Below are 21,514 nucleotides of genomic sequence, written 5' to 3'. Positions count from 1 at the left end.
AGCACTGTAAGGGCGAGCAGGCGGGAGCCGGAGCAGAGCACGCTTGGTCGCTGGGCATTCCCCTCCTTCCCTTCAGTTCGAGGTGGCAGCCGGCGGGCCCGGAGCGCACCTGTGACTGGGGCTCCAGGGCAACTTGAAACACCTGCCGGCCACTGCCGCCCTCCTTCCGCATCCCCAAAAATACCGCAGGATAATGAAAGTCAAAACGTCTTTGAAAATACCCTGCCCACTACTCAGTAATCAGGACAGCTCAAAATAACACAGCAATGTTAAGTCCCACTTAAAATAATGCCAGTCTGTAATAGGCACGTGATTTTTTCTTTCTGGGCTAGCCAGCTTTTAAAGACTCCCTCAAATCATTTTTCTAAGCAAAGTGACCAAACCTACATCAAAAATAAACACAAGTTGGGGGGGGAGGGGAAGAAGCTGATACAGTACATGCTTCACTGCTACATTTACAGTACTTGTGGCAAACAGACATTTCCACAATTCAAATTCCATGCATTTGCCAGGCCTATTGCTTTCTGTGATTGTCTTCTGTGGCTTAAAACAAATGACTAGCACTACGTATCAGTATTCTTCCTCTTTTGTAAAGAGTAATAGAAAACAAACAAACAAACAAAGGTAATTGCACTTGTAATTCAAGTGATCACTTTGTTCATAGTGACAACAACTTCCCACTCCATCTCTGCGTTCCAAGTCTACAGCTTATGCTACTACAGAGCAACGGACATTACCAATAAAATGCACATTAAATACTGTCTCAGATTAAGATCTGTCAGAATTCACTAGGCCTTTTAATCTAGGTAAGGTAAGAGCAAATGCACGTGACAGAAGTGCAAGGAAAATATCTCTCCACATCTCCAGGCCTGAGGAATTTTAAATTACTGCCTCGAAGAACACCAGAAAGATTTTAAGAGCTCTGCACACCCTTCCTGTGGGCCAGACAAATATAATAAGGAAGTAACAACTTCCTTGATGAGGCAAACTTTCATCCCAAGGGACCAGATAATTATTAAACAGGTGCACTGTTCCTCTTATTCATTCAAGGTAGGACAGCAACAATCAAAACAGTAACAAGTTCAGCTACTCCCTGACATCTTGAAGGACCTTCCATGCTTGCACATATGAACATGGCAAGCATCTCCTCCTCTGCTTTCTAGGATGATCTCATTCCAATATTTCAGTTAGTGTGAAACAGTAGAGAAATCATCATAAGAAAAGCTGCTTAACAAGGTTCCCCTTTAAGAGAAAAATCATACCAACAACATTAGCCTTTATTCATTACATTTACTTCTTTGCCGGAGTTAGAATTTCCTGATAATATTCAGTAATATTTGCACCTGAGGACATGGCACTCTAATCTAATGGATTGCAGAGAGTGAATAAATTACAGATTAGAGAAAGACCGAGGCTTGAACCATAGGTGGGGAGATCAAAGTTCATTAAGCACTGTAAGCTCTGCCATTTACATCAACATAGTAATGCATTACACATCTTTTTAAGAGAGTCCCTTTTGTTGAAAATGGCTATTGGCAGACCCAGATTACTACTTACAAATAAACTTTTTTAAAGTTAGCATCCTAGATAATACTCTTGGACTAAAGGCAGAAAAAGATGCTTTAAAAGTTCTGTGGAAGATATATCCTGCTGTTCTAAAATTATGTTCTCACAAATGTTTTTACATTAAAAACTACCTATCTGTCTTCCTGGATTTGTTGAATTGTTCACCCAACTCTAGGTATTATCTTCTTGGAACTTAGTACACTCTAGTCAACAAATATTAATTATAATTATGGTATGTGCTACATGAGCAAGTTGATTTATCCCCTGGGTTAAGAAAATCATAAAGATGGGGAAGAGGAGGTTGGGCAATGGTTTAAGGAACACCCAGTACAGATGCCAGTAAACTCCTTCTAGCAAACTATTCCACCAGGTGTCAGAGTTATTAGCTGGTCCTCCAAAGTGATCAAGATGGGAAGCACAAGAGTAAGGACACAGTACACAGAAGACAGTCATATGGATCCTAAAAGCAAAACACTTTCAGTCAGAACTAAGGGAAACAGCACAGCTCCAAAAGGTATAACAGTCTTTTTCATCCTGCCATTCCTTTTTGCAGTACATCTCGGGTTTTGGGGCAGAAAATATGGTATTACTCTAAATCAGTGCAGATTGTTGAACAGAGTAGCCAATAAAATTCGTTTGTACGTCCTAATTTAGCTGAGAATTGAGCCAGCCTGAATTTCCTCTGTCAGTTGAGGATTTTTTCCCCCCCTCAGTTTCTCTATGAACTAATAACTATTGAACTTGAGGCATATTTTCTGGATATTCCCAGCCCATCAGATCCAATGGTCTATGTCATATAGCTCTACATTGTGGAGTCAGTGGTCATTAATCTGACAGAAGAGTGGGATTATGCAAGTGGTGTTAAGTGGAATGTTTTTCATAGCTGATTCTATCATCAGCTGTCTCCTGGTCCTTTGAAATAAGAGATGTCAGCCTCTCACATAGCAAACTGGTAACATATAAGCAACACTCAGTGACATGCAACTTGCATACTCTGTGACTCCAAGGAACAAGATTTTCATTGAAAAGGGGTAGTATCTTGCTTTATTGCTCTGGAAAAGCAGTTCAAGGATTTCAACAATCTTGACTGCGAGGGAATACAGCTGAAGGAATTTCCATCTGCAATATCTCACCAAAATAAATGATGAATATAGCAATTCAGCAGTCTGGGTCTTCTTTTGAGCAGACTAAAAAGTAACAAAGTCTGTTCCAGTATCTTTTAGTGGTCACAAATCAATTGATCTGCACCTGTTTTCTCCATATCAAGTGAGACCACAAAGATGTAGACAATACCACTGAGGTATGATACATAATACACAGAACCAGGTTCTAGAATATTGGCTTTTCTAGTACAGGTTTGCTGTAGTTGTGTGGTTAAAGAATGACACTTCTGCAGACTTGTCTTCATTTGATTTTTTTTTTTATATTAGCAGAGGACAACTTTGATGCTGAAATAAGCATTAGGAGCCTACCTTATCAGGGTTTAGCTTTCTGCAGTTTTGAGAAATCCTCAGTTAAGTATGGACAAACCCAGGAAGTTCTAATGATGAGAAAGAGAGCACTGATTCTTACATAAATGCATGATGAATCTGCAGGTTGGGACAAGGAGATGTTGCCACTGCCAGTTTGCCATTTCAGTCAGCTGAATGGTATTCTGACCCTGATGCTCTCAAAGTCCTAAACTTCTTCAGGAGAGAGGAATACCTTAAACAACCCTATTAAAACAAGCAGTGGGTATGAACTGCACCCCCATTCTATGGATGGCAGCATTAGATTTTCAGTATGGCAGAAAAGGTATCACATGAACTAGGAAATAAAATCCAAACCTGCTCATCATTAAGAACCTTACATAAAACCCACAGCATTGTGTCAAATACACCTTTTCTTTACAACGGTGAAAATGCAAAAACCTCTCTTTCTCTCAGAGCTACACAGAATACAGACAACATCTGAACAATACAGGCGCCACCTCTTTCTTGTCTCCCCCCACACTGCTATCAGGCTCAATCAATCACAAAATATACCATGTCCTTTGAACCAACACGAGCTAGTAAGCCAGGCCACAGGCCAGTTCTGCAGGGCAGAGGAGGAAGGAGAAAAGGACGGCCATCTACTTTGCAAACAGCAGAAGTTACAAATTAACCAACTGATGCTTCAGACCTGTTAATGTACAATTCCCCAGTAATTCCAGAAACTCAATTAAGCCAAGCATAAACAGGATGCCATTTCAAACCTTTTCTGAGATAACAAAAAAGGAACTTTCAGATTTCTGTCTGAAAACAAAGGCAGAATATCAAAACGAGACAGTCAAATCCCCATGCATCACACCAGCATAAAAGCCCTTCCTGACTGGAATACTCAACTTCTCTGGCCCTTTGGGATATGTTTTATACACATGCCCTATAGATTCTGCAGTACATAGCATTACAATAGCTGCTTACCAGTTAAGAAATATATAAAGCATGAAGCAGCATTTTTAAATTCAAAAGCATAATCACAATTTAAAAACAACATACCTTTCTGTAAAAAAAACCAAACCAAAACCTTAAAAAGATATGTACTTGTAGTTTTAGGAAAACTTATCACCTCATGCAATGTATAATCACATCAACAATATATACACACCAATGTGATTCATACTACTCAGTACTGAGAGTCTCTCAGATGGTTAAAATGAGGAACAAGAAAACTGAATTCTCTCTTTTCTGGGGTTAGGGAGAAACACTGTTACCAATTCTGAGTCTAAACCAAGTAAAAACAGTAAGAAAAATACACTAATTTAATCCTGAACACAGCAAAGCCTGCGGGTTGCACACCTCTTAAGATACATTTCAGAGTCATGGGACTCCACTCCCAAGCCCCTGACCTCTGCTATCACAGACTATTTTGCAGGCCAGCAGTCTTGTTGCTATGACAAGGCACAGTCACAGAGAGAAGGGTGAGCACTGGAAGAGATCAAAGGAAGGGACTGGGGTCTTGAACTAGATTACATATTCACAGAGAACCTAGCACACTCAGCAAGAACTGGGTGGCTGCATTCACAACAACTGATGGTTAAGCAGAAATGCAGCTACGTCTTATAACCCTTCCAGCTTTTCCCAGAACTTCAATCTACAGTTACCTTTGAAATTTAATGGTCATGATGTGAATGTATTTTAGAAATTATGTACTAAACATGTAGTGTTTCACATGCTATAAAATACCACTACAACCCACCCAGATAATTCTTAACCTTTGCATTGAGGGTGTACTGAAAGCAGATGAACAGAAACAACAAGCTAGACCTAAGATAATTGTGTAAACATACATGCAAGCATGTTGTGGTGCTGAGAGATGTTAATAAAAACCAGAGATACAAGAAAGCATTGGAGGAGTTGTAAATTAAAGAAACTATCAATGCAGACCACTATAAAAAGCCATCTACACATATCAAAGTGTTGCAGTACATTGCCCTGGAGGTTCTGTCCTCTTTGTCAGGGATGAGCATCTGCATCCAAGACTAAAGAAATGTATGTAACCCCTAGTAAGGGGACTTCAATCTTTCTGAATGAAGCATGTTAGGATTCCCTGGGAATCCAGTAGGATACTGCTGATTCTCTGAGATCCTCCCTCTCTACTACTAGAATCAGCTTGGGTAATAAGCTCAACAGTAAAAATCTGCATGGTAGGCCAGTATTCCAGTTTAGCTAGCAACTTTCCATGTTCATGGCTGGCTAATACAGGATGATATAGCCCTTCTTCCAAACAGTTATCCTTGGTTTTCGATTAGTTTAGTATCAAGGTCCCAAACTGTGGTGGGCCCTTGTTGTTAGTTTGTTGACTCTGAAAAAAAAAAAAAATTAAAAAAGGAAAAAGATAAAAAGAAAGGGAAAACAAAAATTAAAAAGGTGGAGGATTTTTGTTACAAAGGGAAACTGGAAACTTCTCTCCACGCAAGCAGAGACATGGCTGTATTGCAGAGGCCTCGGGGCAAGGATTAAAGAAAAACAAAATAGAAACCCTTCCATCTCTAATTAGGGTCTTCATTTGCCAAAGAGCCATTCCACAGCGGGAGGAATTACATTCAAGCCGTTGCTTGGATAACGTCTCCCAGCAGGTTGGCTCCTCAGAACAGGCTACTCTGAGCCAACAATTTCTGGTTACTTGGAGGCAAGCAGCCTGCATATTGTTTTAACTGGCCTGGCTTTTACAGCCAGTTTTGCTGAAGAACAATCTTCTATTCAGAATACAGAGATAAAAGCTTCACTTGTTTTGAATTTGTCGCCAGTTTCTTTATCCCTTTCTTTTTTTAAACATGGGAATTATAGGTTCTGGAGATTGCATTATTTCCCTTGTAGACTTCAATGTTTTTCTCCCTCTAGCCACTTGATTCTTTGCCAGTGAAGGCTGCTGTCTGGAGTCCAGCCATTCATCAGCCCCTACCTCATCATTAACACTGTGGTGCTGGCGGTCACAGCTCATTGCTGGCGACAGGAAATCCTAACTTGCAAGAGGTTAACCACAGCCCATAAACAGTCAGACTGGCTCATTAGTCCCTTACACTCAGCTGAAGCGACCCTCTGGGAGTTTCAACACTGTTCATGGACCTGAAGTCTATGGATTCTGTGCTCTTTGCAAATGCCTCCTCCCCCGCACACCCACTTAAAAGCTCACTATTTGGATCCTCAGGGCTAAGGCCCATCTTTCTTCCTATCCCAAGGGACCAAGTTATTTGAGCATGTTGAAAAATTACATGTCCATGATATATTCTCTTGGTTTACCAATTGAACAAAACACCAATGGGCCAAGAATTGAGACATTAATGCACTAGAATACCTACATTCTTTTGATACTTTTAATAGTTTCTGTCCAAGTTTCATATCCCTACTGAACAATTCTAAGGCCACAGCAATGCAAATACTAATAATACATAATTAATCTGTATTACCTAATTCATGTTACACATACGTCCAGCTCTAATGTTCAAAAACTAACCTGCTGGTATTGCAAATAGCTCGGTCAGTACTCCCTACACTGACTAAAAAGCACTTCCTACTCATTTTGAGTTCACAGTACAATCACTTGATTCATTTGGAGTCATTTCCTTGAACTCAGTACAAATGTTAAATCATCATGTTATCCAAAACCGCACCTCTGGATATCACCTGATCATCAAAAAGATAAAATGTTTAGAGCAGAAAAACATGTTCTGGCAAACTATCTCAAAGCAGTAGGATATGAAGCACAATTTGTGTAATATTTTTTCTTTCCTTCCTTTCAGTCCTGTGAAAATCATTGCAAAACATTCCCACTTTATGTCTGTAATTTCTTAGGATCCAGTTTTTTACCACTGTTGATTGAATCTGCCCAACTTTTATTCTGAATATTGGAGTCCCTCCGATGCAGCTCTGGTTACATTCCGAAGTTCTCCAATTTCTTTCAAAGCCTTCTGTCTCCTAGTGCACCAAAATTAGGCATGTCACTCATCTGTGAAGTCCTAAATAATTCCATTCCCTGCCTCCATATCTGCTCCTTATTTTCTTCACTTTCTGGTCCATTTATCTAATTCTGCTTGCCAGCCTCCTTTTGTGCTCATTTCTAAACTCCAACACAGCAGCACTTACTTGCTCTCTCACTTTTCTGTTTCAAACTCCATTTCTACAGTTTTTCCAACGTTTGCCACTATGCATTTCTCCTGTTAGAGAAACAGGTAGATTCTGCATGTAAAACAACTCTCAATGGTCAAAAGGCTTACAAGGCACATAGAATAATGAGGGTCCAAAAACGTAAGAGACATGAAGCATTTACTTCTTCTTCTTATGTGGCATGCCTTAAATAATTGTTCCTTAGTCTAGCCTTGACTTCCATTAATTTCCCTGGGAGATCTGACTGAGCTGAACTCCAGTAACACATGTAGTGCAGCAACAGCTGCTTCTTTAGCTTAAGGGAGAAGCAGCTGTGTTCCACAGTTGGTTAGAAAGGAGTGAAGATGGTGGTGGGGACTGCTAAGGACTCAACTCTAAAAGTGGACATTTATTTAAAGTAATTAATCCAGCAATGGCAAATCTAAGGAGTGCCCAGAGAGAGAAACCTAAGAGAGAGCCTTTGTTCACGAATAGCTGATGCTTTTCATAACTGTGCAGGGAACATGGAAAGAAAGTTAGGAAAATAATACAGCAGCAGATTGCTGGCACTAGTTACCAATGGAAAGAGCTCACCACCACTCATGAATGAAAACCTGACAGAGCTGCTTCTTCTGAACTGCATAACCTGGTTCAGCCCTTGTTTGTCCACTCCTTTGAGCTCTCCCCTCTTTGGCTTTGATCCAGCTCTTTTCTTTCCTTCTGCATCTTTCACCATATGATGCATACACAAACCTTTCCTCTCTCCACATTTCAACTGGCTTGCTTGTCAGTGCTCTTTCCTGTGCTCAACCCCTCCCTTCTCTCCTCAAAGGGACTGCAGAAATTACAGTGGAAAGTAGTGATGGAATGAGAGGATTTAAAGAGGGAGTGCATGAGAAAGGTACTTGAAAACTCAGGACTTCGGTTATAATGATGACACTGCTGTTTCATGCAGTGGCCACATGTTCTAACACTCTTGGATGCAGCCTTTCCACCTTTTTTCTTTCCCATTCAAATCCCCTTCTTCATCTGTTAAATAGGCTTGTTAGGGTATGGTCTGTGGGGGATGAAGAGGCAAGGAGATGGGAAGCAGAAATACACTGAGCTTTTGGCAGAAGCATTTTGTTCTGTGTGGTTTTTTTTCCTTCAAAAATACACGCTTGTTCCTTGTCTTTTTCTGTCTGCCATTAGGAAAAGCCATCTTCTTCCTGAAAAACACATGTATGATCCCCTCTTCTGACCTCATCTATGTAATTTTGTTAGAACTCTAGAAATCATTGTGCCTATATGGTGCAGAGGTCTGATCACAGAGCTAGCACTGGGGAAGTAAGAAAAATTAATGTCAAAACATAAATGACATCAAAAGTACTTGCACAAGTGACAGTATCACTTCAGATATAATTTTCGAAGATGTTTTATGGTTGTTTAAAATGGATGTTAACATTTTAGGTGTCCTGGATATTATAAATGATGATGAAGTGGGGAATAACAAGAAACAATCATTATGATATTACAGAACTTAAGATGTTCTTTGGTGCTTCGGGAAAATTACCATTTTCTCTTTCTCAATGTATTCTTTAGAAGAAAGACAGTAAAGACAAACACAAACATGGCAGGGATTACAATTATATATACTACATTTTTTCAAAGTAAACCGTAATTTTAGGTAGTGCTAAGACGACAAAACTTGGAAATAAAAAAGTTTAGTGCAACGTTAAAGAAGACTCTTAAAGAACATGACTGATTCAGAAGGTCTGAATCTTTAACACTAGCCAGGATGCTGTTTTTCCCCATTAAAACTCACATTCATTTTTCATTACAAAACAATTAGGTTGATAAAAACCCCAGTTTTTGTTTTTATCAGAGTCCTGGCATGTTTGACTTTGCAATAGAGATCTATGAACTGGTCCACAGCCAAAGGAGTCTAGTCTCATTCAAGAAGCCTTCTTCTACTTCATAACAACTTCCTTCTTAACACAGAATGTCTGGGAGTTTAAAACAACTGATATTAAGTTTATACTGCTGAGAAACCTTTCTCAGTCTGTAGTCTGACATACATTTATGCCAGCACTGCCATCACAAAAAGTAGACCCTACCTCCTCTTACTTGTTCCTACCTCCACTGGACACTACACTGTCAACACAAAACTTCAGGTAGCCACACAGTGAAACAAACAAACCAACCAGCTTAAAAATTACTCATGCTGTTACTTTGCATCCAGACTGATTAAACTTTGCCATTAATTTTCGAGACTACTGCCTCAGAAAGAATTACAAATGCTTTTTGGATGCTGTTTGCAAAGAGGAAACATAGGCTAACAAACAGAAGGTAGAAAAGGTCCCCAAACTGTGGAATAGATACCATCAGTGGAACGTCAACTACTTCAATGGATATAAGAAGTTTTCCTGAAGTGACAGTATTTCCTTCTGCATGCAGCACAAGACTCATCACAGGGTGCCTTACTGCAGCTGTCACTACCAGGTGAAAGTATCTGAACAAGCAAAGTTTGGCAAACATTGACCAATGGTTTTAGAAATGTCTCTCATTAATTTTAGATCTTAATCTATGGCATAGTTCAGTCCTGATTTCTGAACAAGTTTAGCATGGAAGAGCATTTGCTTAAATTCAGTATGCATTTCTACAACTGAACTGAATCCATTTCTACAGGAAATTATCCAAACTGTATATAAACTATTAATGTTATAAAGAAACAAGAGGTATACTTATACTGTCAGCAATTCCAATTTGAACATATAACTGATTGCTTAATTTAGGCTATTAATATAAAGGTGCAAGTGGATTTTGTTTAATTTGCCTTTTTTATTAGTTTTAGTAAATCTGAAATAAAAATATTAAAATGGACTCCTCACAGGCTTTCTTGTTCCTCAAGTCTTAGAACAGATCCCTCTTTATTCGGGAACTAAGCTACCAACATAGGCCCATAAATTCTCGTGTGACTACCTTGTAAGAATTTTTAACCTAAATTATTAGCCAAAATGTTATGAATCACAGTTCAACTGTTTAGTGCACTTCCAAGTCATGATGATTTTGGCCCCAGCCTAACTAGTACCATAATAATGATGACATGGCAAAACAAGAGATTATTCTAGTTAGTATTTGTGTAAATTTTTGTAAATAAGCTCTTAACAGAGAGAAAATAAGTGAATGGATATTGGAAGAACTGCTAGGAATTTCCTCATATTACAGATTTCTTTCATCTGAAGAAAACAGGAAGCTGTAGTAGCAGGGACATCCTCTCTTTGTTAAGTTATATTCAGATGCACATCCTCAAATACATATGTCCTATTAATATAGAAGAAGAACAGTCCCTGGAAGAGAAAGAAGAACAAAATCCTTTCTCATGGACTTTCAATCCTGCAGAAAGGGAAGAAGTGCTACTTTTAAATAAATCTTCAGCATTTTCTCACTATCCTGTACTGAAATAAAAACCAATGGTATTACTGAATTGTATTTCACAGTCTTGACAGATGTAATTTGCTTTAAAAATTATTGGGGTGGGGGAAGAACAGGGGTCTGCATATTGGAACGTGCAGGACACATGCAGGTAATGCTCCCATCACAGTACAGTGGATCACAGAATCCCAGAGTGGTCTGGGTTGGAAGGGACCTTAAAGAACACCCAGTTTCCACTGCCCCGCCCTGCCAGGATGCAGGCAGGCAATCAGTATTGTAGGCAACCCTGCTTTTGCCTTCCTCCAGCACAGTCACACTGCTGGAGCAGTGAAGGAGTCTCATTGTGCTGTATGCAGAGAGAAGGCAGGAATTCCAGGAGGGGAAAGGTTCCCTTTGAAGCACATGGCACGAAGAGCTTCCCAGTGACCATGGCAACAGCTCAGTGGGTTCCCAGCCTGAGAACCAAGTTACTACAGCCATGCCTCAAAAACAAAAAAAGTCTGAAAGAAGGAGAGAGGGGGAGGTGGGGTCGGGGGGTGTGGGGGAGAGAAGCTGAAGCAAAATTAGCCTGGCAGAAACTGAGCGGCTCCCTGGTAGGCAAATCCAGCCAATAATGCTGGTCGGGTTCACGGGGTTTCCTTTTCATTTCCAAAAGCTTTCTTCTTCCTCTGTCATTCCCCTTCTAGCCCTATTCAGGAGCTCATAAGATCAGTAAAACCCAGGCCTTTGCTTTGCCTGCGTGCAGCATGGCCTCAAACAGGGCTGCACTGTGATCAAAGGTAATGGTAAAACACAGCTGCCACACACACTCCTTGCCTCAACCAAGGCCCAGTTTTCAGGGGCACTCTTAACAGCAGACACATTTTTTTAAACACTTTCATTTCCATTACATCATATAAAGAACGATGAGCAATGACTAAGAAGGATGAGCAATAACAAAATCAATATGAAAATCACAAAATCAATATGAAAATGGACACATTAAATTCTGTATCGCTACCCATGAATAAACAAGTAGAACTTCTAAAAACACAGACCAGAGTTTTTCTAAAAACAAAACCCAAAAAATCCAAACAAGCAAACAAAAACACCCCCCCTAAATCAAAAAAGACCTCAACAACTAAAACCAACAATAAGAGTAAAACTATACAACTTTTTACCAGATTCACATGTCACGGAATTTACCGCTACAAACAGCTTTTAAGTAGTCTACACTCTGCTTCACCATATTCCAAACTTTCAACAATATCACCTCTACAATGCCCCAACTTGGGGGCAGGTTAAATCAAACTTAATGAGGAAGAAACAGTAGGTTTGCATTCCTTGTTATCTTCCTCCTTTTCTAATGGAAAAAGTTGCATTTCCTTTCCCTGTTCAAGACCAGCCCTCCCCCACTTTCCTTTCATTTCTTTTCCTTTCCCCACTCCTTTCCTTTTTTTTTTCCTTTTCCTTCTACTTTTCCTCTCTCTCCCTCCCTCCTTTCCCTTCCTCTCCCTCTCCCATTCCTCTCCCCTTTACATTTTCTTTTAAGTCAGCTGCCAAATCCTAAAAATAACCAGAAGAAGACACATATACACATGCAGCAGGTTTGATATTTACCCAGACAAAATAGTTTACAGGCCACACTGAATCTTCACATAGCAATTTGTACCAAATTGCACAGAAACTGAACTTCTCAGAGACCCAGAAAACTGCAACACAATTTGTCCTCACTGGTAAGATAACCAGGCTGACTGAATTGACAGACCTGAGAGAAGCTCAAGACTGATGCTCCTGCTGCTATCTGCACTCAACAGTATTTCAAGAATTCTGAGAAGTCCTTCTAAATCAGGACTTAACTTGAGCATAGTGAGAGAGCAGAAGGGTTGCAGACAAAAGACGGAGAGGAGAAACTAAAGCAGAGAGCATGAAATAGGGAAGAAATATTTCAGGAAGAGAAGACTAAATAGAGAAAATACAGAACAATGAAATGCAGTGCAGTATTGACTAGAATCCTGGCCAGTCTTTTCTCACCTGTTGAAATTGCTACATAATAAACTGACACACATGGAACTCTATGCCCAAACTCTCTGGACACACCCTATGTCAAATCACCATCGTTATGCATCAAAGTTGATGCTACAGAGCTCCTGAAGCAAAGCCAGAGTCTGCTGCTCAGCAGGCCAAGCTTTAGGAAGCTAACTTCAGCAGATACTGAGCTGAACTTACTCTGGAGATTGGTGTGCCTTCGGGGACATTGGGAGTATAGAGGACATGGTGGGATTTGGGCACATGGCAGGGGGTCAGGTACATATTATTAACATTTTTTTGTGCCGTGTACCTATGGTTCAGCTTTCTTTATCCATTTTGCACATCTATTCCCTCACGTAATTTTCAAGAGCCTGACAGATGGGACTGAACAGACTCCTTCCTGAAATGGCTTGCTTCAAGGCAAAACTAACTCCTGGAGTTTACTTATGGATTAGAATGCATCTTTCAGGACTGAATCTTCTCTAATTCCCATCCTTACAAGACCTCATCCTCAGATTTTATCTTTCTAAGAACAAAGAATAACAGCTAGAATTTCTGTACAACACAAACAGTATTTCCAGCTGGAAAAAAAAAAAAAGTTGTATTACACTGAAATTCAATAGAAAGGGAAGTCACTTCCTAAAGAGATGTTTTCCACCATGTACCACAAGTTAAACCTACAGCAACTTTTACACAAGCAGATGGTTTCCCACTTCCTTGGAAAGGTCAAGTTTTTACAAGTTTTGTTTATAAATTTACAGCGACAAGTCTTACCTAAAAAATGTCAACCTACCATTTTATTTTCTGCCTGATACACGGCTAACCTGAAGTCACCAACACAATCCTACCAAATTTAGGCAGCTGGATTTTAGGATGAACCCCTGTTGTGTAGCAGTTTTCAGCTACTCAGTTACTGGTAGAACTTGTGACCTATGCTCTTTCAGACACTTTCAACTCCTCTAGACTTCAAATGTCAACATGTAATAACCTCAATACTCAAAAATTCTAAGGTGTGAACAAAAAACAACATCCTTCTGCTTTCTCTTTTAATATATCTGGGAGCAGTAATGGCATCTTAGTGACTTCACTCCATAAAACAAAGGGGAAAGTTTTGCAATTAATTTACATTCCAGAGGCCCCATTCCATGGCAAAATTCCAGGAAGATGAAAATTTTTATTTCTTTGACCAGTACAGCAAGATTCACCTTTTAGAGGTATCTACCCTGCAATGAAAGCGAAGAAATCTTCCTAGGTTTGAAAGCTTCTCTTTCCCCAAAAAGAAGAAATTAATGTATGCCTTCTCAGAAAATCGTACCTAAGGAAAACCAGTAAGATGCTTTTGTTTTGACTGCTTTGACCAAGTCACAATCACAGTTGCAGTTCACCCTTTCTGCTCCAATACTGCTTCTGCTAAACAGCCATTTTTGCTTTCATCTTTGTTGGGTTCCTACAGAGCTCAAAAGAGGGAGTACTCAGCTCCCCATCACCATCTCTATCAACTGAGTTATGACAGCATCTTTCCCTGAAGTACCTAGTGTGAAAATGGGCAAAACACGAATATTTTGTGGAGTAAAGGGAGTTTTCCCTTGGTTTATTTCTTGCTGGTTTTTCTCAGAAAGGAACTAATCCTTCCAAGAAACAGTTACATGCAGCCCCAAACTATCCCCTTACCTTTCCTAAGACAGTGAGGCATGGCTTAGGCTCCAACTCTGGCTGTTCCAATTTCACCACTCCTACCCAGCCATATTCATACAGGTCTTCCTCATCATTGCTATTACACAGTCCAAGTGGATGCATCTGAAATAGAATCAGAAAGAAACCTTTAGCCAATCATTAGAGTTCAAAAATATGCATACATATTGCTTTTGAATACCTTAACTTTAAACAAATAGACTTTCATTTATGAAGGTACACCAGAAAAACTGAAATGTAAGGCTGCATGTGTGAAGAATTCAGTATGTTTCTTAAGCATGCTATGAGTACAAAATCTTTGCAATTTTATGTAAGCTGTCATCTTGCTTATGAAAAATCATTTAAGGCTAACAATTAAATGTGATTTTAAATCCTTTGCTCAGATACAAAATACTTAACTACAAAGCCCCTCCTTGGTACTGCAAACCACCTTTCCTTGCAAACCGACAGAAATAATACTAACTGTTTGGCAGAGTCACTCACAAAAGCTTTACACATCATTAAGATCCAGACCCCATGTTTCAGAGCCATTATCACCTTTTTTTTTAAATAATTGCACAGTATTAACAGGCTGTCATCCTTTGTAACAAGCCTATCCTGTAAGCCAAAGTAAGGTACAAGAAACTTCCTAACCATTGTGAAGCACTCTCTATTGTTTTCTGAACCCAAATGATGCAGGGGGGAAGGCCATCACGAAGTGAGAAACTTCAGTCTGCTTTTAGACATTTGTGTTTCTTACACTAGACAACAATATGTCTTTAATTTCAGATATTTAATCAGTTCCTCCTCCTTCCAACACTTAGTGTAGTTACTCTAGAGTAGTTACTCTAATTTTATTGTGGCAAGGAGCTTCCTACACATCGATTTTTTTAACCTTCTTTGTCTTTTCCAAATTTGCTGTCCTTCACTAGGATAATATCTTTTTGTATAAACTGGAGTGTCATACATCTAATTTCTTACACTGTATACTGTCTTCTCCTTGTTCTCTTTTTCCCTTAGATTTTTCACAGACTCTGGCCTGTTTCCCAGGCTTTAACACATATGCAGAGGTCTTTGAAAAACAAGTCTATACTTCACCCAGTTTCGTGCCTTTCCTTAAATCTCAACTTTATCAAACTAGCTGAAGAAAACCACAAACTGATATCAACACTATAACAACTTTGCTTTCTGGTAGCTGATTATAATAGGAGGAGATTATACTGCTCAATAATTTACATATATATACACCCCTCACTAATCCATGCAAAGTAGCACCATGTAATGGCCCCTAATCCTACCATCACTTCTGCATCACCAGCTTGTCGTTTTGTCCTTTTCTCCTTTTCTCCCATGTCTTGTACCCTGACTTCCATTTTGCAAGTGATACAATACATGAAGTGCTATTTATATTATCTTGTGGGGCCCTAACTTTCCGAATAACTTGAGTGATTACTGTAAAATATGGGAAACATGACAGTGAACTGACACAATGCAGGGATTTTCCTACCACTCATTATTTTTCAAGATTCATCACCAATCTATTCTAAGAAAAAAAAACAAGCCACACTGTACTAGGTAGACAGAGTAGAATCATCTGCCCGACTCTTAATTCAGCCTGTCTCCTTTTCTTTTTTCCTAAATGAGTTACTATCACACACTGCTGAGCTGTCTAGAGTCTCACATGGATGAGCAATTTAACTTAGTGCTAAAAGCTTGGGGCAGGTACTATCTATCACTGGAAGATGAACCACTCCATAAACTCAGTACCTGATGGACAAACTCTTCAGCACAGACATAAAAACAAGAGGATGGAGTCAGGCAGAGTGCTCTCTCCAAAACTGCCAGGGCATATATACCAACATAATTAACCCCACAAAGAGTCCATGGGATCCTTTAAGCAAACACAAAGCTTCAATCGATATTAAGTATCTAAAGAAACAGAGAACCGTTCCCTTGATGTAATTCCCTTGACATAGGCTGTATCAATTTAGCTTTGAAACCATAACCCATATCTAAGAAGTTTCTAGTTCAAAATCCTTGAAATATGCTGGGGCACTTTGCACATGCCTAAAAGGGTAAAGCTGAAACCACAATTCAGGTGCTTTTATCCAAGGTTACAAAATCTGTATACATTGCTGAAGGTCTAAAATAACTTTATAAAGAGCGGCACCAATTTTATGTGGGTTAGTGTTACAGGACAGACAAACATTAAACCAACAGATGAAGAATACTTTGCTCTGTAACTCTATCACCTAAAACGTCCTGATGATTACAAGAAAACTTTCACCCTTTTGCCCTTTTTTTATGTCTCCCAGGATAAGGCATTATAGTTTTACAAAATGCCATACAAACAGCTCAGGATCTTTCTACACACTGTCTCGTGTATAGAAAAGTTTTGGTCTTTTTTTCCCAACCATACAATAAATAACAGCTCTACCCACTTCAGTCCAGAGGAAAAAGGACTAAAGAAGGAAGAAGGCCAAAAGGAACAGAAAATTCTTTCCACTGCCACTTTCCTCCAGAATACTGTTATTCCGTAACAGCTTCCAAGCAAGAATGACCCTCTGGAGCAGAGTCATCAAGCACATTCTGCAGTTATGTCCCTGGAAATCAGTATAAACCTCAAGCTGAAAGAGCTTCTTCTCTTCCTTTTACAAAGCCTGAGTGATGATCAGATTGAGAGCAGCTCTGTGGAGGAAAACTTGGGGGTACCAGCAGATTAAAAACTGGACATGACCCAGCAACAGGAGCTCCCAGCCCAGAAAGCCTGTCACATCCTGGGCTGCACCAAAAGAAGTGTGACCAGCAGAACGAAGGAGGGGATTAGATTAGGAATTCTTCCTGAGGGGGTGGTGAGGCCCTGGCACAGGTTGCCCAGAGAAGCTGTGGCTGCCCCATCCCTGGAAGTGTCCAAGGCCAGGCTGGATGGGGCTTGGAGCAACCTGGGCTAGTGGAATGTCCTTGCACGTGGCAGGGGGTGGAACTGGATGATCTTTAAGGTCTCTTCCAACCCAAACCATGCTATGATTATGTGATTCTATGCATGGAGCAATCAGGGACACAGTAAGGTACCAACCAGACTATGGGTCCTGTAAGTCTCATTCCAGGTCCATATCACAAACCAGGAGCAAAGTTTTGCTTAAATGGAAGCTTCCACATCATTTGTTTCCTGCCTCCAGCAGACCATAAACCAGCAGAAGCTGCCAAGGCTGAAATTAAGAGTCAAAATGATACATATCTTAAACTCCAACGGAACAATGAGACACCTAAACAGGCACTCATCTCCTTCTGACAAACCACTAACCACATTCCCTGTCTCTATGGTTCTCCAAGACAGACCTGCAGGACTCTGTGCCCTACTGTATGAAAAAATTGATAAGCAGCTTCCAAGATTTATCATAAAGGATGGTCACTCCTATAGTGCAGCTTTGCAGAGCTTCTACCTTCCAGTCAGAATTAAGAAGGTAAGAACAGACAGCATACAGGACATTCTCCCTTCCAGCAGACACGTATGTTGTCCAAAAACTAGAGGAAAATCTTGGAAGAAAATACTCTCATCTCACTTTACCAAATCAGCCAAGAAGTAAGACTGAAAACCTGCACGCATTCGGAAGTATTCAAAGAGTGCCATGTGTTTACAGCTGCCTTGAACAAAATACAGATGACAATACTGGCTGGTATCATCTGAGGTATATGTATCAAGAAGCAAGTATCAAGCACTAAGAGATTCAAAAAAGGCTCACAGATCTATGACAGGAGCAGAGAAGAGTGAAATATACTTCTGTAGTGGGAAAGTTAATACAAATTCTAGACCACCTAAGACCACGAAGTAACATAGAAGGGCTCTGGGGACCTACCCATGTCCCACAGAAGACCACAAAAGAGAGGATAAGAAGGCAGGCACGGCAGGTTTTTGTCTGCGTTCTCAAATAAAAAACTGTTATGTTCAAGGTGCGGATCAGAAGTGTCAACCCAGTAACACAGTTCTAAAAAACATGTATTGAAGACACAAAAAACCCCAGAATCAGCACCAAGGCCAGTAAGACATGGGCTTCATTGACAAAAAACTTTCTGTCCAGAAAAGCACTCCACCACTCCAAGCCACAAGTAGTTGGTAGATTCTGCTTGGATACCACAAGCTTACATTGTAGTGATCCCTGTAGATCATGACAGATAAAATATACTGTAATTTTCCAAACCAGGGATATCAACTAAAAGTGCAACACGAGCATGTGAATTTAAGAATTCGAGCCTGAAGCACTGGTGTTACTTCTACTGATTAGCTGCCCAGATGTAGTGAAACACCATCCACTGGGGCTGATGGTGCTTATGGCAGGACTCATCCAGTACAAGTGTCTGTCATCTTCTCATGGTTTCTTGCCACAATACAAGCGAATTAATCACAGAATCACAGGACACAAAAAGTAAGCCTAAATGAAAATATCTATCAGGCCCAGGGAGGATCCAGGGTGTTTCTGGATCACAGACATGTTTCACTTTAAACACACTAAACAAAAGACATGATGGACAAACTACAATGGCAACAATAAAACTAATTATTTTCTGTGAGGCGGAAAATTATCAGTAGTTTCCAACAGTGACAGTAAAAAGCAAATTCCAAACACTACAGTGCACAAGCCTCTAAAAAGGAGCAGAACTATTCAGTCTTTTTGTGAAGACTTGAACGCTTTATTGCTGTTCGGCCTGAAACAACAGACACTCCATATAGCTTTCCCACCTGGAATGCACTTGGCATGGATTCATCTCTGTCCGCATGAATTCACATTCCTTCCCCAGGCAGGCTTTTGAAACAAAATTTACGAGGTTCTGTAGTGCTCAAAAGAAAGCATAAAAAATGAGTCAACCTGAATGGCAACTCCGTCATCAGGGAAAGCTTTCTCCTAAACCAGGTGTAGCCTCTGGTAACTGAAAGGAAGAGTTCCTTTCCTGCCTTACCCCAGGTGTATGGAAGCAGAGCCTGATAACTCAGTTCAGACTTCATATACTTTTAGTTACCCAGCCCCTCGGTGTCCTTTTACCACTTCCAAGCTCAAAGTCTTGTTTCCTTCCTCCAATCCCATCTCCCAGGGAAGCTTCTTGTAAAGGAAGGATCCAAAGTCTGAAGGGTATGAAGGCTCAAATGAAATAAGGCAACCAAACAACATCAGTGTTTTACAGGGAGCAGAAAAAACATTAGTATGCTTCTGCTGGGAGTTCTGTAGTAAGTATCCCCCCTGTCAAACCAGCCTTACTAAACACAAGAAATAGATGGAGCATACATGCTTTTTTCAAAATGCAGTAAGTCACCAAACAGATTTTTAACAAATAACAACTTCATTCACCAAAATGTACTAGAGGATGCAGAATGTCTGATTCACAGACACTCCAGTATTTTGGTGCTAGACTTGCCAGAAGTCGGCTGGAACAGAGATATGGAAAAAGGGGCACGCTCACGAAGACAAATATAGAAATACTCCTTGGAGATGCAGAGAATTAGTAAAGCATTAGGAGCTCAAACTGGCAACAGATGTTAAGACTAAGAAGTATATTAACAGCAAGAAAAATTGCAAACAATAAATGTCTGCTATTGAATGGGGTTGGCACAGAGCAGTAACAAAGTAAGCAACCAAAGCTGTAAGGAGGGTCGAGTTAGGAACCATCCATGCAAACCAGACCTACAGGTGCCCGAGGAAGCTGAGAGGATGCCTCCAGGTGTCTTATTAGAGCTGGCTGCTGTAATTGCAACGTCAGGCTCTATTATTTTTCACAGGTCATCGAGACTGGGGGAAGGCCCCTGATGCCAGGAAAAGAGTGCCACACTTGTCCGCAAAATCCGAGACGACAGATCTGGGAAACCCCAGTGCAATCAGCCTCTCTTCAGTATCTGAGGAAATTATGGAACAGATCCTTATGACAGCTATTTCCAGGTACATAAAAAACAAGATGGCAGCTGAAAATGCCAATTTGGATTTACTAAGTATAAATCATGCTTGACCAATCTCAGTATCTTTTCTGACAAAGCAACTTGCTCCATGGTTGAGGATGTCATCTATCTTGACTTCAGTGAAGCATTTGAGCTCTCTTTCAACATCCTTGCTGACAAACTGCCAAGATATGGATTAGTGTCCTGTTTTAATTTTCTTCTCAGTAGCTGGTACCATGCTGTGCTTCGTATTTAGTGTGAGAATAATATTGGTAACACATTGATGTTTTAGTTGTTGCTAAGAAGTGTTTACTCTTCATCAAAGACTTTTCAGTTTCCCATGCTCCACCAGTGAGCAGGTAAACAAAAAGCTTAAATGATTATTAAAATAACCAATATGAGACCAAGAAGGCTGAAAACCAGTCAAGCTACATGTTAACACTCATTTTTTGCATTTCCTCTGAAATTTAAGTTCCTTACCTATGAAAAGAGAAACTACTTTTTAAGAATTAAAAAAATTACTTTGTACTCATTCTCCAAGACAGACGAGTCATCCTAGTTGATCAAGATTTACCACTAATTGTCACCACCACTGCGATTTTGTTCTTCAACAGAAAGTGTCACCACAAGACTATTTGTTCCTACTACCTACAAATACAGCAGAATGAAGAACTAACTTTGCCATCTCCATTTACTCTTCTGCATTGGCACAGCAACCTGTTACCAAAAAGTGATTCGAGGTTCTTGACTGCAATATTCCAACCCAGCATTACTAAAACCTCACCAGAAAGAAAAGAATCAGGCCTTAACTCCACTGTGTCACGCTGTTTGAAAAAGGCATCAGCAGAATGTGCCATTACAGAGGAGCAATCCACAATTGTACAAATGGGGGGAGGGATTTTTTAAGAACTAAAGGGCAGGCGTTTTTTTTAAAAAAGTTAGGCATTCCTATTGTTTCTGCAGCCTCATGATAAAGCATGAGGGTTTTTATGCTGGCTGCAGCTGGAACATAGCAGCCTTTTTAGGAAAGGTGAAAGCCAGAAGCATTTCCCCATCACTCTGCAGCTTTGCCATGAAGAGAAGAACATTTATTCCTCAGCATAAGTAGAAAACTCCATTAAAATATGGGTTTTTTTCCCTTTCAGGCATATTTTTTCTGTTTTAAGGAAGTACATCCTGCAAAAAACCAAACTGCCACAAAACATAACATTATAGGACCTGAGCATTTCAGCAGTGAGCTTTTCTTGGCTATCAGTTGTGACCACGCTGTCCAACCCAGCGGTTAGCTTTGAACCCACAAGTGGCTTCCACTAAACTTTCTCTACAG

The 21,514-nt window shown here is 40.1% G+C and overlaps 1 protein-coding gene across 1 annotated transcript in view; it reads right to left on the bottom strand.

The window, feature by feature from the left end:
• The window catches only part of ZNRF3 (zinc and ring finger 3), a 29,058-nt gene extending 14,642 nt beyond the window's left edge, over positions 1-14,416 (bottom strand). The window contains 1 exon segment of the mRNA XM_008634086.2: positions 14,265-14,416. Coding sequence (XP_008632308.1) covers positions 14,265-14,390 — 126 coding nt within the window. The 5' untranslated portion in view covers positions 14,391-14,416.
• Positions 14,417-21,514: the final 7,098 nt, after the last annotated feature.

Source organism: Corvus brachyrhynchos, unplaced genomic scaffold (assembly GCF_000691975.1).
Source record: "Corvus brachyrhynchos isolate BGI_N302 unplaced genomic scaffold, ASM69197v1 scaffold114, whole genome shotgun sequence".
NCBI classification, from domain to species: Eukaryota; Metazoa; Chordata; class Aves; order Passeriformes; family Corvidae; genus Corvus; species Corvus brachyrhynchos.
Note: the sequence above shows the minus strand (reverse complement) of the source record. Positions and strands in the feature narration are given on the sequence as shown.